This window comes from Protopterus annectens, chromosome 9.part0 (assembly GCF_019279795.1).
Source record: "Protopterus annectens isolate FY-2018-M chromosome 9.part0, PAN1.0, whole genome shotgun sequence".
Taxonomy (NCBI): Eukaryota; Metazoa; Chordata; order Ceratodontiformes; family Protopteridae; genus Protopterus; species Protopterus annectens.
In genome coordinates this window covers 1,890,418,672-1,890,433,968 of record NC_056743.1, presented here as the reverse complement: position 1 = coordinate 1,890,433,968, position 15,297 = coordinate 1,890,418,672, and the positions used below count along the sequence as shown (strand labels likewise).

Here is a 15,297-nt window from a genome sequence, read left to right as displayed (position 1 = left end):
TTTTTTTGTAATTTTGGGGCTTGCAATAATGAGTCCCAGAATTACAGTAGGCAATCCTGAAAGCTTCATGAAGTACAAACTAGAAATGCAAATGCTGTAGGAAAATGTACTATCCATTGACCTGCAAAGAGCCACTACTGATACAAAAATCATTTAGAATACAATACATGTGACTCTTCAAGTTAAACAAAAATGCAGAACACAAAATTATAGCAGAAAAATATTTGGTATAGAAATTTTACTAACGACAAAAAAAATACAGACAAAAACCTGCCCGAGTTAGATGGCTGGGATCCTATATTCAACGGAAACCAAGTAGAAGAAAAAAAAACAATGATCTGAATCCTCTTTTTCAAAAAAAGATTTTTGAAATGTATCTGCAGACATGTTGTGAAGTGTGCGACTCTTGTAGTGAAACATTTCACCAACATAAGAGAGCAATTTAAGGACAATACTTAATGCACGATCTGGTCCACAGGAAAAAAAGAAAGAAAGGACGTTGAAATCAACTGACGTTCTTAAAACAGACTGCTTTACATGGGTCTCCACTAACCAGGAATAAAGATTTCCTTGTTCTATTTATAATTTGTATTAAGTATTTATGGAAGCAGAAAGTTTCATTCAAAATCGTGTAAAACTGAGCAATCAATAACAACAGTAAGACAAACTAATTGCTTGCAAATATTCAGCTGCACGTTCCATCAGTACACAAATACATTCACAGATATATGCACCCACAACTAAATACAGATACACACACAAGCACACACGTGCACATGCATAAACACACAAGCATGCACACACACATACATACACACATGCACAGACACACAATCACACATATATACTCGCTAGCACACATATATAGACACACACGCGTGTGTGCGCACACACACATACACCCCTTTACATGAACATGCTCGCTAGCACACATACACACATACACAAAAACACACATCTACATGTACACATGCACAGAGACACAGATCTACATGTACACACGCACAGAGGCACACACACATAGACACACACACACACACACACACACACACACACACACACACACACACACACACACACACACACACACACACACACACACACACACACACACACCTTTACATACACTTGTATGCAACTGTTTATGCAACTATTAAAGAAAACTTAGGAAATATTCTTTGTCCTAAAATCTCAGGACATTTACCATTTTCCATTTTTTTCAGGACACAACTGCCCAATCAGGGACTGTCCTGTGCAAAGACAGACAGATGGTAACCATAAATGTATGCTCTGCCTGCACAGAACATTACAGCACTCATGTTTTAGTCTAAAAAATATTTTTTAAACTGAAGCAAACTGCTTGCTACAAATGTAGCAGACAGTTGCTACAATTTATACCCTGCTTTCAAAGACTGCTACAGCTCTCAGGTTTTAGTTAAAAAATATATAGATCCCTTTTACTTTTAAACTGTAGCAAACAGTTGCTACAGTTTAGAATACACACAGAGTGCTACAGCACTGATTGGTACTGGCTGATCATGCTCCTGTGTTCCCCAACACTTTGCTCATGGAGCAGTTGCCCCTCTTACTCCATCCTAGCTATGATACTGACTTCTAGTAATTCCATGGTCTGTAAATGTGATCCTCAAAAATACATGTGACTGTTTGGAAATATAACCTAAATCTGTGGATGTGGTACTTTACAGTGTCCCCCCTTCTCTTAAGTACAGGAAGCCTGGTGTTAGTGTTCGTATCTGGGGGTGGTGATACCAGGGAGTACAGGAGGGTCTTACCCCATCTGTAAAGACATTAAAGCTGTAACAGTAGGTTTTGACAATTCACTATTTAATGCTGTGTTCAAAGTAATTTTTTTTAGAATTGCACCATTGACAACATCAAATCTCACAACTCTTTAGCTATGTTAGAAACCTGGGTGGAAACTCCCAGATATGCTCAGAATTAGTCCAAAATGATAAAACAATCACTGAACCCACAGACATTGCCAACATACTGGCAGACAGGTTCAGTGCAAATTTCTCCCCTCCCTCCCCCCCAAAAGGAGAAATATCTATCCCACCAGAGTCTAGCCTCCCAAACATCTCAGATGCCCAGGTGAGAGCTGCTCTCTCTAAAGCAAAAAACACAGCATCAATGGGACCGGACGGTGTTCCCGGCTGTGTGCTACACGAACTCAATGAGGAACTAAACCCACACATAAGGCTGCTGTTTAATCTTAGCCTTACTACAGGATACGTACCCAAAGAATGGCATACGGCAACTGTGGTCCCACTCCACAAAGGCGGTGCTTCTACGGACCCTGGAAATTACCACCCCATAAGCTTGACGAGCCTTGTCTGCAAAGCTATGGAGATGATCATAATGGAACTCATAAATAAAGACATTGGGGACCTACAGACACTGGATCCTACCCAATTTGGCTTTGTCAAGGGCAGATCCTGCCTCTTGAACTTGGTCGAAACAGTCACTAAGGCCATTGATGAGGGTAAGGCAGTTCACACAGCCTACCTTGACCTAGCAAAAGCGTTCGACACAATACCCCACTCGGGCATCATAGAAAAGCTCACCAGCTTAGATGTAAACCCATATGTCACAAGATGGGTTGCAAACTGGCTCAAGGACAGAATACACAGGGTTAGAGTTGCTGGTGCCATGTCAGACTCTAAGCCGGTCACGAGCGGTGTCCCACAGGGCTCAGTCCTGGGCCCATTCTTGTTCAGCATTTATTTTTCTGAAGTGCAGGCAAACATAGGGGGATTGTGGCTGACAAAATTTGCAGATGACTGCAAACTGGGCACCATAATTGACACTCCATCAGACACAGACATCCTCCAGAGAGGTCTCATAGAAATGGATAACTGGTGCCAGAGCCATGGCCTTAAGCTAAATGCCAAAAATTGTATAGTCATACCCTTTGGGAAAAACAAGGTAACCCCTAATTACCACATAGGTGGTAATCCATTAAACACGGAAGAAGTTATCAGGGACCTGGGGACCCAAGTTGACAGTAACCTCTCTTTGACACTCACATTGCCAAAGTGGTTAGGAAGACCTTCTACATTGCCCACCTGATCATGAAGGGATTCACATCCAGATCAGGAGAGGTCATTGTACCCCTGTACTCTTCACTTATCAGACCAATGATTGAGTACAACGCCCCATTCGAATGTACCTTACCCGACACCTGCAGCAGTTGGAAAGACCCCAAAAGTTCCTCACCAAAAGGATAAAGGGGCTCAAACATATGTCATACGATGCCCGACTGAAGAAACTCCAGCTCTATTCAGTCGCATACCGTCTGCTCAGAGGTGATATGTGCCTGACATACAAGGCCATGTCCAACCCGGAATTAATGGACATGCTCCACCTCAAAAAATCCAAATCCACCAGAGCCACGACAGCAAGAGACTTAAACCTCAACACGGATATAAATAGGATGTGCTGGAGGGACAGATTCATCACCCAGAGACTCCCTACACTATGGAACAGAATCCCAGTCCATGTGAGGCAAAGCCCCTCACTGACTCTGTTCAAGAGAAATCTTGACGAGTGGATGGGAGATCGTAGGTTTACCCCGGGAATCATCTCTGTGTCACTGCTGGACAGAGGCACAGCAAACTAATGGGTATAGTATTCTCATCCTAAGGGGTGGTGAAAGCCACACACACTCTGGCTAGGCTTATAAATGCCCTAGGGCAGATAGCCTAGTATGAACCTATGAACCAAATAGGAAGCTGAGAATAAAGCCTGTCCTCCTTTATATGATACAGGAAACAAAAAGCTCTCACTGTTCTACTTGTTTATATTCTGTGCACAACACTGCTTATTTACAACGTATTTATTTTATTTTTAGTTTGCTTTTCGTTCTGTGGGTTTGTCCAGCTGGGTTTAGTCCAAAAAGGAAAAAAAGCTCAGCATTTGAAATAGAGCAGTTTCTACAGTTCTGCACAGTGAAGAGTCTGTGTTAGAATGATAAAACAGTGTAAGAAACTTCTCTGCATGGAAGATTTTCAGTCCATATATTTCTAGTTAATCACTGTATATTAATCAGATCAGACAATAGTAGTAGAAGTAGCGAACGTACACTCGTCAAGTCAAAACAAAACAAAAAATAATAATAGAAAATATATAAATGTACAGTATTACTAAGTATTCGAAAGTAATTCAAGCAAGGCAGGCAGTCTGTTTCCAGTTGAAAATCCTTAGAGATCCAAGTAAAACAAAAATAGAGTAATAATTTCCTCACAAGCTTTCTAAATATATATATATATATATATATATATATATATATATATATATATATATATATATATATATATATATATATATATATATATACTTTTTATCAGGCATGGGAGTGGTTTATTGTGCTGTAAAACAAAGTGTTATTGGTACAATTGTTAAATTCACATCCCTTCCCCCCTCAATGTGACATTTGAGCTGGTCCTGCCCTACTTAGTAGCTGTCATAATAATATATAACCCTTATGTACTTTAAATAAAATTATATAATGATGTGGTACCTCTTATTTAACCAAATTATTAAGTAAATTATTAAGTCTGTGATTTTATCCAAGATAATATACTACATGGCTGGAAATATATCAACCTTAGTTCATTTGGCAATCAAAAATATATATAACTATATATATATATATATATACATTTTGCATGTAAAAATCAGTTTCTATTTTCATAACCTATTGTTAACAAAGATCGCTTTCGTCCTTCTAGACTTCTTCAGGTCTGTGTACAAGAACCCTAAAAACCTATATAATTGTATAATTAGTTAATATTATTAGGCTTAAACCACATCATTATATAATTTTATTTAAAGTACATAAGGGTTAGATATTATCATGACAGCTACTAAGTAGGGCAGGACCAGCTTGAATGTCACACTGATGGGGGAAGGGATGTGAATTTAACGTGTACTAATAACACTTTGTTTTACAGCACAATAAACCACTCCCATGCCTGATAAAAAAGTGTATATATATTTAGAAAGCTTGTGAGGAAATTATTACTCTATTTTTGTTTTACTTGGATCGCTTGTTTGTACACTTAATAAAGGATTTTCGACTGGAAACAGACTGCCTGCCTTGCTTGGATTACTTTCGAATACTTAGTAATGCTGTACAATTATATATTTTCTATTATTACTTTTTGTTTTGTTTTGTTTTGTTTTGACTTAAGACAAGTTTACGTTCACTACTTCTACTACTGTTGTCTGATCTGATTAATATACAGTGATTAGCTAGAAATATATGGACTGAAAATCTTCCACACAGAGAAGTTTCTTATGCTGTTTTGTTTTTGGACCTACTACACTTTAGTGGGTTGTTTTGAGACTTCTGGGATACCACGGAGATTACTTGTTTTTTGTTAGAAAGATAACTATGTGTATGTGTGCCTCATGCACGTCAGTTTACCCTCATCACAGTGAATGTACGTTTCACCCCTGTTCATCTAGTCAAGCACCACTGGGAACACTGCCATTGCCTTCTGAACTAGTTGTAACCCCTGCAGAGACTGATAAATGCTGATACAGGGGTCATTCTAGGGTTTGCCGAAAGTACCCAGTTAACCTCCAAAAAGGTATTACTCTTTGTCACACTGACTGAAGGCAGCCCAGATGGGAGAATGCAAGCAATGGGTGGTGTACAATAAACATTTACCACTGAAGAAGGAAGGGTTACTATAACCTGTAGCTTGGAAAATCAGAAGAAGAAAAGAGGAAAGGAAATAGAAGGGCTGTAAACTAAAATGGCTCCAAGATGGAGACATTTCCCTCTGTCACTAACCTTCACAAGTATAATCACAGGGCACTATGTAAAACATCACTGAAAAAGCTCTTTTGCAGGAATTCTCTACTCCACCTGCATTCCCACAAATGGAATGTTCTGTTTCCTACTCCTTTGGTACATAAATATACTAACTTTGAGATCACTATGCCTCAGGAAGGGAGCACTCCCTGTGAGACAGTGATTTCAGTCTTTAAATACAAACCACGAAGAATCCTGTACTTCTGATCAAACGTTAGACTATCAGTTAATAACATTGAAGACTGCTGGGTGGCACAGTGGTGCAGCACTTAATGTTGTCACTTCGCAGCAAGAGGTTCTCCAGTTCGATTCTCAGCTGAGGTGCCTTCTGTGTGTAGTCTGCATGTCCTCCCCGTGTTTGTGTGTTGTTTTCATCTAGTTACTCCTTTTTCCTCCCACTTTCCAAAGACATGCATTTGGAGCGTTTCTCCCTGGGCCTCTGCTAAAAATAGGCTCTGTCCTTGTCAGACTTTCCTGGTTAACAAATGTTAAATAAATAAATAAGATTGGTATCAAACTAAAATACCTCACATGATTGATAAGATAAATGAAAGCACAGTCACTCGAAAACATACTTTATAAATAGCCTGTAGTACAAAGATGAGGACGTGAGATTTACATCAATGCAAAATTTTTTTCTTCAGATGGTGTGTTGGTTTTACAGTATAGCCTTCAGACAGCAATAATGGATATTTATTTATTTATTTATTTTATTTAACATTTGTTAACCGGGCTAGTCCAGCTGGATATATTTCCATTTTCAGCAGAGGCCCGAGGAGAAAAGCTCCAATTGTAAAACATACCACCACCACACCAAAAGGTTTAAAATAGACAAAAAGGAATTAACTATAAATTCTAGGAAGACAAATATACATACTATACTAGATACATCATACATTTACAGAACATTTTACACCATGTTAGTCTAGGGCAATCCCAAGACACTATTAGAAAAATACCTTTAAAACTTTGGTAAATCTAGTTTATGCAGACAGTTACTTTTCCTAAGGATTATTTGCTAGACATATTATTAGAAAAAAAGGAAGGGAGAGAAAAAAAGGAGGGTATATTAATCAAGAGGCAGGGAATACTACCAACAGGGTACATTGAGAGCTCAGCAGACAAGAATCTAATTGTTGTCAAGTAGTAGAGATTACTTAAGTACCTTCTAATTTAGGGGAGAATATAGGAAAGAGAAGAGGAGAGTGGAAGGCCAAGAGATGACAACGATATCAGTACAGAAGTCAGATTCAAGAACAAATTCAATAAGCAACTGTGAAAAGTGGTATACAGAAAACAATGCAAAGTCAAGAAACATTTGCATATGAAATGTAAATTAAGGGAAATGTGATGTAAATATCCAGCTCAGTGCTAGTAGTGTGTGTCAGCCTGTCTGGCTTTGATCAGGGTGTGAATCTCAGTACGGCCAACTATTTATAAAGGATCAAGCTGGCCCTGGATGCTTTGAATACTACGAGTGCTGACCAATATATCACCAGTGCATTTGAGGAGGAGTGGGTCTACACTTTTTGAACCTACTCCAGTCACCCAAATATGTCTGATGGTTATCAGAGGGATGGTTTTTTGAGTCATACCCGTGGTTCCTAATGTGTTCAAGTAAAAAAATAAAGTGAAATGCCCACAGATCTGATTTAATAACTTTTTCACAAAACACAATTTGCCTTAAGACCATAGAGGGGTTATACACTTCTGCCTGGATATGGGCTTCTAAAATCCACACTCAGACTAGGACTATGCACTGACCACATTCAGAGATTAGCCTTGGGCCCAGCAGCCTTGTCCTCTTTCTTTCCATTCTCTCTCTCTCTGTGAACCACAATGTCTTCCTCTGCCCTTTTATACACACACACACACACACACACACACACACACACACACACACACACACACACACACACACACAGTCACACACAAAAACATAAAAGCACACAGATGCCACTCTCACACACACACACACACACATATCTTTATATAAATATATATATATATATATATATATATATATATATATATATATATATATATATATATATATAGATAGATAGATAGATGATAGATATAGATATATATTTATACAAAATTCCCAGGGAAGACTTGTAGAATTTGCAAATTCCACACAGCTTTCTTTCTGTCACAGTAATATTGCCACACTCTAGAATTATTGGGTTGGAACCTAACACCCATTTTGCCAGTCTTGTACAATAGCCAAATATAAATTATAAAAAATAATGCCTCACTGGAAATGTGTTCAAGTGATCTTGCTTTTGGAGATGAATGCTGCAGCTTGCCAACATACAGTGCAAAATAATACCCTCTCCTTGGGTAATAAATAAATATTAGCTACAAGATCTTAAAAGCAAATAAATACAATTTTAATTAAACAATAAAAGAGTTAAAATAGTACAAGGGCACATAAAATATGCTGAGGTTAATAACGCACAAGGACAGAAGATAATCAGCCGTGGAGACAGGAATACTTAAAGAAGACTCTAACTTATGATAGCTAAATAAGTAAACTGAATCTATTCTCTTATACACATACTGTCCCTAAGGATTCAGAGTAACTAAACATATCATACAAGATACTTACGATAGCTAAATAAGTAAACTGAATCTATTCTCTTATACACATACTGTCCCTAAGGATTCAGAGTAACTAAAAATATCATACAAGATAGATCTGCAAACAACCTACCTGTATACATGTGGTCGCCCAGAACTCCCAATATTGAATTGTAGATATATCTGTTTTAGTGTTGCATTGCTTTCCCACACATAAAAGTTACCTAAACAAGTTTTGTGTGTTCATACGCTTGTGAAAACGTAATAGGATTCCTCAGCTGAATACTAGTAACACCTTTCCTGAATGTAATCAGCAATACTTTTGCAGATGCTTTCAACAGCATTTTTATGATCTTTGGATTCCTTACTCAGGAAATCAAGAAGGTACAGTTTATACTTCAGATACAAATTCTGCAAGTCTCAATACAATAGCTTTCTTCCTGAAAAGAGTGATACATTCAGATTAAACACATTTTACATTTTGGTCTAACTGTTTTATTGTTCTTTGTTTTGGCAGAAAGCAATTACAAATTTGTTTACATATTTTCTTTTCTACATCACATAGAAAACAAGTACAAATACAATTTCCATCAGTGTAAATACATCTTAAAATGCATTTCCATAGCACATATTTTGATACATATTATAGACGCTTACATCTAGGTCAGAAATGTAACAACAGCCTGATGTAAGAAAGAGGGAAAATACGTCCTATTTTAAATATCTTATTTTCCCTGGCACCATATATGCATATTACAGTAGACTCTTTCAAATGGTGAAGGCTGTGTTCTTTATTTCTAACTTATGCTGTTTGTTTTACAGAAAACTGTGGTTTGCAAAGGAAATATGAGAAATCCATCACTGTCTTAAATCGAATTGATGAGGCCTGTGACCCAAAAATTGACTATGGTAAATATCCAAAAACCAGTTAATAGCTTGGTCTGGGGATACCTTTTGGGCTGTTTATTTCAAGATAATTTATAGGAATAATTAAAAGAGTGGACAAAGCCAGTTAAATAAACACTAGTGACAGCTTTGGCAGAAAGCAATTACAACTTCACTTACTATCTGCACATATTTTCTTTTTCTGCATCACATAAAAGAACAAATGAAATGCAGAAGCGGGTTGGGTAACATCATTTTTGATCTGCAGTGATTCTTGTAAATAAGAATTTGTAGGAAGGCATTGCCCTATTAATGTAAGCAAACATTACAATGTGTGCCACACCACTTTTGTTCTCATTCTTAAGAGGTAGCTACCATTTCAGATGATGTGTTACAAAATCATGCAATGTCTTTCTCTGTATCTTAGCAGTTTGCAGTCCAGGAAATGAAACTTCTTACAACCCAGCTTAGAGAAGGCATAGTGAGAATTTAGTGTTGTGAACATTACAAATGGCTCATTCTTCTTGTTTTTTTTTTTTTTTGCTAGTCTATAAAATCAAGCTTCTTAGTCAGAACAATTCTGCAAGCTATGATTACTACAGAATGGAGATTGTGGATATCATCAAAGCAGGTAAGAGCCACAGAACTAGAACAAGATGTAAGATGTCATGCATTTCTGCCACTGTAATATAGCTCCACATTAATGCATATTTCTTTTAGAGCTGGTTCCATGTTGTAGACCCAGAATGGCCCAGTTTTCATTAGTGCCAGCAGCGCAGAAGGTTCCATACTTGTAGTTAATGGTGGAAAGATCAAAAGCTGTGGATTCTATTGCAGTTCAGGTCTGCGTATCTTCATGGTACTTACTGACAGCACAACTTGCATACACTAATTTTTGCTCAACAGCCTTAGAGAAACAACTCTGTTAAATATTTATTTTCTATTTTTGTGCTTATATTCCTACACTGAATTTGATAACTTGCAGTTATTTAAGGCTGTTTTTATGATCTATACATAGGAATCATTGGTAGACACTCTAGTGGTAGCAGGGAGATTTTTATTTGCTTGAGATTACTTAATGGACTGAGACTGTGCTGTTCTGCTAATGGCCAGAGAGCTGTTTGTATTTTTTAAGTTTTCTGACTGTATAAGATCACCACATTCACACAATGCTGCTCATTCCACAATGATGGTCAGTGGTGCCCTGAATAGTAGCAGGGACTTAGAAACCAAAATCTCCATTAAAAACAACCTTAAGTATTTAGCACTTTGCCATTGTGTGACGAGCTCCTGGTCTGCATGCACAGTAACACTGCTCTCCATGTCGTTGTGTGACGAGCCCCTGGTTTGCATGCACAGTAGCACTGCTCTCCATGTCATTGTGTAATGAGCCCCTGGTTTGCATGCACAGTAGCACTGGTCTCCATGTCGTTGTGTGACGAGCCCCTGGTTTGCATGCACAGTAGCACTGCTGTCCATGTTTAGGATATTTAGATTGTTGTTGTTTAGACTTGAATTGTTACTTTAATAGCACTTCAATAAATCATTCTAAAACCCATCGATACCACCATCGCAAGAGTAATTAACATCTGTATCCATGGATTCACACTTTCCAACTATCTCTATAGCCAGCTTAATGGAAATGGGCATCAGATAACAATGTAGCATTTGCCTTTTGTTTACTAACAACCACTTACTGCTCAAACTATCAAATACATTGTGTGAGAGATGTAGTTATACAATGTCACTGGAAACAGTGCATTTACATCCAGTCATTGCAAACACCAGACAGGTTGACAGCAATACACAACACCATACTATACCTAACACACACATTACAGATTAAACGCACAGACCTACAAATGTTAAGGCTCTTAAAAGCAAATTATCTAAACTACAAAAGCCTCTAAAATGCAATCATAGTAACACTTACCTTCAGCAGCTTCAAGAACATTCAACATGGGCAGCACCCACCAGGAAATATGCATTTATAACTCAAGAGTGTCTCAACTCAAAAGCCTATAGGTCATGCAACTACACAGTCCAACATCCCTGTCATTGGACACTTTATAGTGAGACACACTGATACACCACTCACCAGGCTGTACAAGGAGAGGGTCATGGTATATCCTGCACATAGGAGACTCCATAGTGAGACACATTGATGCAGAACTCATCAAGCTGTACAAGGACAGGTCATGGTATAGCCTACACATAGGTGACTCCGACTGTGAGGCACACTGATGCACCACTCACCAGGCCATACAAGAACAGGGCATGGTATGTCCTACACATAGGTAACTCCATAGTGAGACACAATGATGCACCACTCTCCAGGTTCTGTAAGGAGAGAGTCATGGTATATCCTACACATAAGTGACTCCATAGTGAGATACACTGATGCACCACTCACCAGGTTGTGCAAGGACAGGTCATGATATATCCTACACATAAGTGACTCCATAGTGACAGAAACTGATGCACCACTCACCAGGCTGTGTAAGGAGATGGTCATGGTATATCCTACACATATGTGACTCCACAGTGAGACAAACTGATCCACTACTCACCAGGCTGTGCAAGGACAGGCCATGGTATATCCTACTCATAGGTGACTCCATAGTGAGATACAGTGATGCACCACTCACCAGTCTATACAAAGAGAGGGTCATGGTATATCCTACACATAGTTGACTCCATAATAACACACACTGATGAACCACTCACCAGGCTGTGCAAGGAGAGGGTCACCGTATATCCTACACATAGTTAACTCCATAATAACACACACTGATGAACCACTCACCAGGCTGTGCAAGGAGAGGGTCACCGTATATCCTACACATAGGTGACTCCATTATGAGACACACTAATGCACAAATCACCAGGCTGTACAAGGACATGTCATGGTATATCCTACACATAGGTGACTCCATAGTGAGACACTCTGATGCACCACTCATCAAGCTGTACAAGGACAGGGTCATGCTATATCCTACACATGGGTGACTGCATAGTGAGACACACTGATGCACCACTCACTAGGCTGTACAAGGACAGGTCATGGTATATCCTACACATAGGTGACTCCATAGTGGCACACACTGATGCCCTGCTCACCAGGCTGAGAGGGTCATGGTATACCCTATATGTTGGTGACCACATACTGAGGCACATTGATGCAACACTCACCAGGTTGTACAAGGAGAGGGTCATGGTATATCCTAGACACAGGTGACTCCATAGTGAGACACACTGATGCACCACTCACCGGGCTGTACAAGGATAGGTCATGGTATACCCTACTCATAGGTGACTCCATAGTGAGACACACCAATCACCAGATTGTGCAAGGAGAGGATCATCATATACCCTACATGTAGGTGACTCCATAGTGAGACACATTGACACACCACTCACCAGGCTGTACAAGGAGAGAGTCATGGTATATCTTACTCATAGGTGACTCTATACTGAGACACACTGATGCACCACTCACCAGGCTGTGCAAGGAGGGGGTCATTGTATATCCTACACATAAGTGACTCCATAAAGACACACACTGATGCACCAGTCACCAGGCTGTGCAAGAAGAGGGCCATGGTATATCTTACACATAGGTGACTCCATACTGAGACACACTGATGCACCAATCACCAGGCTGTGAAAGAAGAGGGCCATGGTATATCCTACACAAAGTTGACTCCATAGTGCGGCACACTAATGAACCACTCACCAGGTTGTACAAGGAGAGGGTCATGGTATATCCTACTGATAGGTGACTCTATAGTGAGACACACTGAAGCACCACTCACCAGGCTGTACAAGAAGAGGGTCACGGTATATCCTACACATAGGTGTCTCCATAGTGAGACACACTGATGCACCTCTCACCAGGCTGTACAAGGACAGGGTCATGGTATATCCTACACATAGGTGTATCCCTAGTGAGACACACTGATGCACCACTCACCAGGCTGTATAAGGACAGGGTCATGCTATATCCTACACACAGGTGACACCATAGTGAGACACACTGATGCACCACTCACCCATAGTGAGACACATTGACACACCACTCACCAGGCTGTACAAGGAGAGAGTCATGGTATATGACTCTATACTGAGACACACTGATGCACCACTCACCAGGCTGTGCAAGGAGGGGGTCATTGTATATCCTACACATAAAGTGACTCCATACTACACACCATGGTATATCTTACACATAGGTGACTCCATACTGAGACACACTGATGCGGGCCATGGTATATCCTACACAAAAGACCTATAGTAGTGACACACACTGAACCACCACCCAGGGGCAGTGCAAAGAGGAGGATGGTCATGGTATATCCTACTGATAGGTATAGTGAGACACACTGATGCACCTCTCACCAGGCTGTACAAGGTCAGGGTCATGGTATATCCTACACATAGGTGTATCCCTAGTGAGACACACTGATGCACCACTCACCAGGCTGTATAAGGACAGGGTCATGCTATATCCTACACACAGGTGACACCATAGTGAGACACACTGATGCACCACTCACCAGGTTGTGCAAGGAGAGGGTCATGGTATATCCTACACATAGTTGCTTCCATAGTGAGACACACTGAAGCACCACTCACCAGGCTGTACTAGTAGAGGCTTGTTGTATATTCTACACATAGGTGATTCCATAGTGAGACACACTGATGCACCACTCACCAGGCTGTGCAAGGAGATGGTCATGGTATATCCTACATAAAGGTGACTCCATAGTGAGACACACTGATGCACCACTCACCAAGCTGTACAAACACAGGTCATGGTATTTCCTACACATAAGTGACTCCATAGTGAGATACACTGATGCTCCACTCACCAGGCTGTGCAAGGACAGGTCATGGTATATCCTACACATAAGTGACTCCATAGTGACACAAACTGATGCACCACTCACCAGGCTGTGTAAGGAGAGGGTCATGGTATATCCTACACATAAGTGACTCCACAAAGACATACACACTGATGCACCACTCACCAAGCTATACAAGGAGAGGGTCATGGTATATCCTAAGCATAGCTGACTCCATAGTAAGACACACCGATGCACCACTCACCAGGCTGTACAAGGACAGGTCATGGTATATCCTACTCATAAGTGGCTCCATAGTGAGATACAGTGATGCACCACTCACTATACTGTGCAAGGAGAGGGTCACGGTATATCCTATACATAGCTGACTCCATTGTGAGACACACTGAAGCACACTCACCAGGCTGTGCAAGTAGAGGGTCATGGTATATCCTACTCATAGGTGACTCCATAGTGTGATACAGAGATGCACCACTCACCAGGCTGTGCAAGGAGAGGGTTATGATATTTCCTACTCATAAGTGACTCCATAGGGAGACACACTGATGCACTACTCACCAGGCTGTACAAAGACAGGGTCATTGTATATCCTACACATAGGTGATTCCATAGTGAGACACACTGATGCACCACTCACTAGGCTATACAAGGACAGGTCATGGTATATCCTACACATAGGTGACTCCATAGTGGAAAACCCTGATGCACCACTCACCAGGCTGTGCAAGGAGAGGGTCATGTTATACCCTATATGTAGGTGACTCCATATTGAGGCACACTGATGCAACTCTCACCAGGTTGTATAAGGAGAGGGTCATGGTATATCCTACACACAGGTGACTCCATAGTGAGACACACTGATGCGCCACTCATCAGCTGTACAAGGAGAGAGTCATGTTTTATCTCACTCATAGCTGACTCCATAGTGACACACACTGATGCACCACTCACCAGGCTGTACAAGGAGACGGTCATGGTACGTCCTTCACATAGGTGAGTCCATAGGTAGACACACTGATGCACCACTCACCAGGCTGTGCAAGAAGAGGGTCATGGTACATCCTACTCACAGGTGACTCAATAGTGACACACACTGATGCACCACTCACCAGGCAGTGCAAG

The 15,297-nt window shown here is 40.3% G+C and overlaps 1 protein-coding gene across 1 annotated transcript in view; it reads left to right on the top strand.

The window, feature by feature from the left end:
* LOC122812307 (complement C3-like) overlaps window positions 1-15,297 on the top strand; it is a 2,177,376-nt gene that overhangs the window by 1,949,266 nt on the left and 212,813 nt on the right. Inside the window, exons 38-39 of the mRNA XM_044084710.1 lie at window positions 9,248-9,334; window positions 9,858-9,941. Coding sequence (XP_043940645.1) covers window positions 9,248-9,334; window positions 9,858-9,941 — 171 coding nt within the window. The remainder of the gene's footprint in view (window positions 1-9,247; window positions 9,335-9,857; window positions 9,942-15,297) is intronic.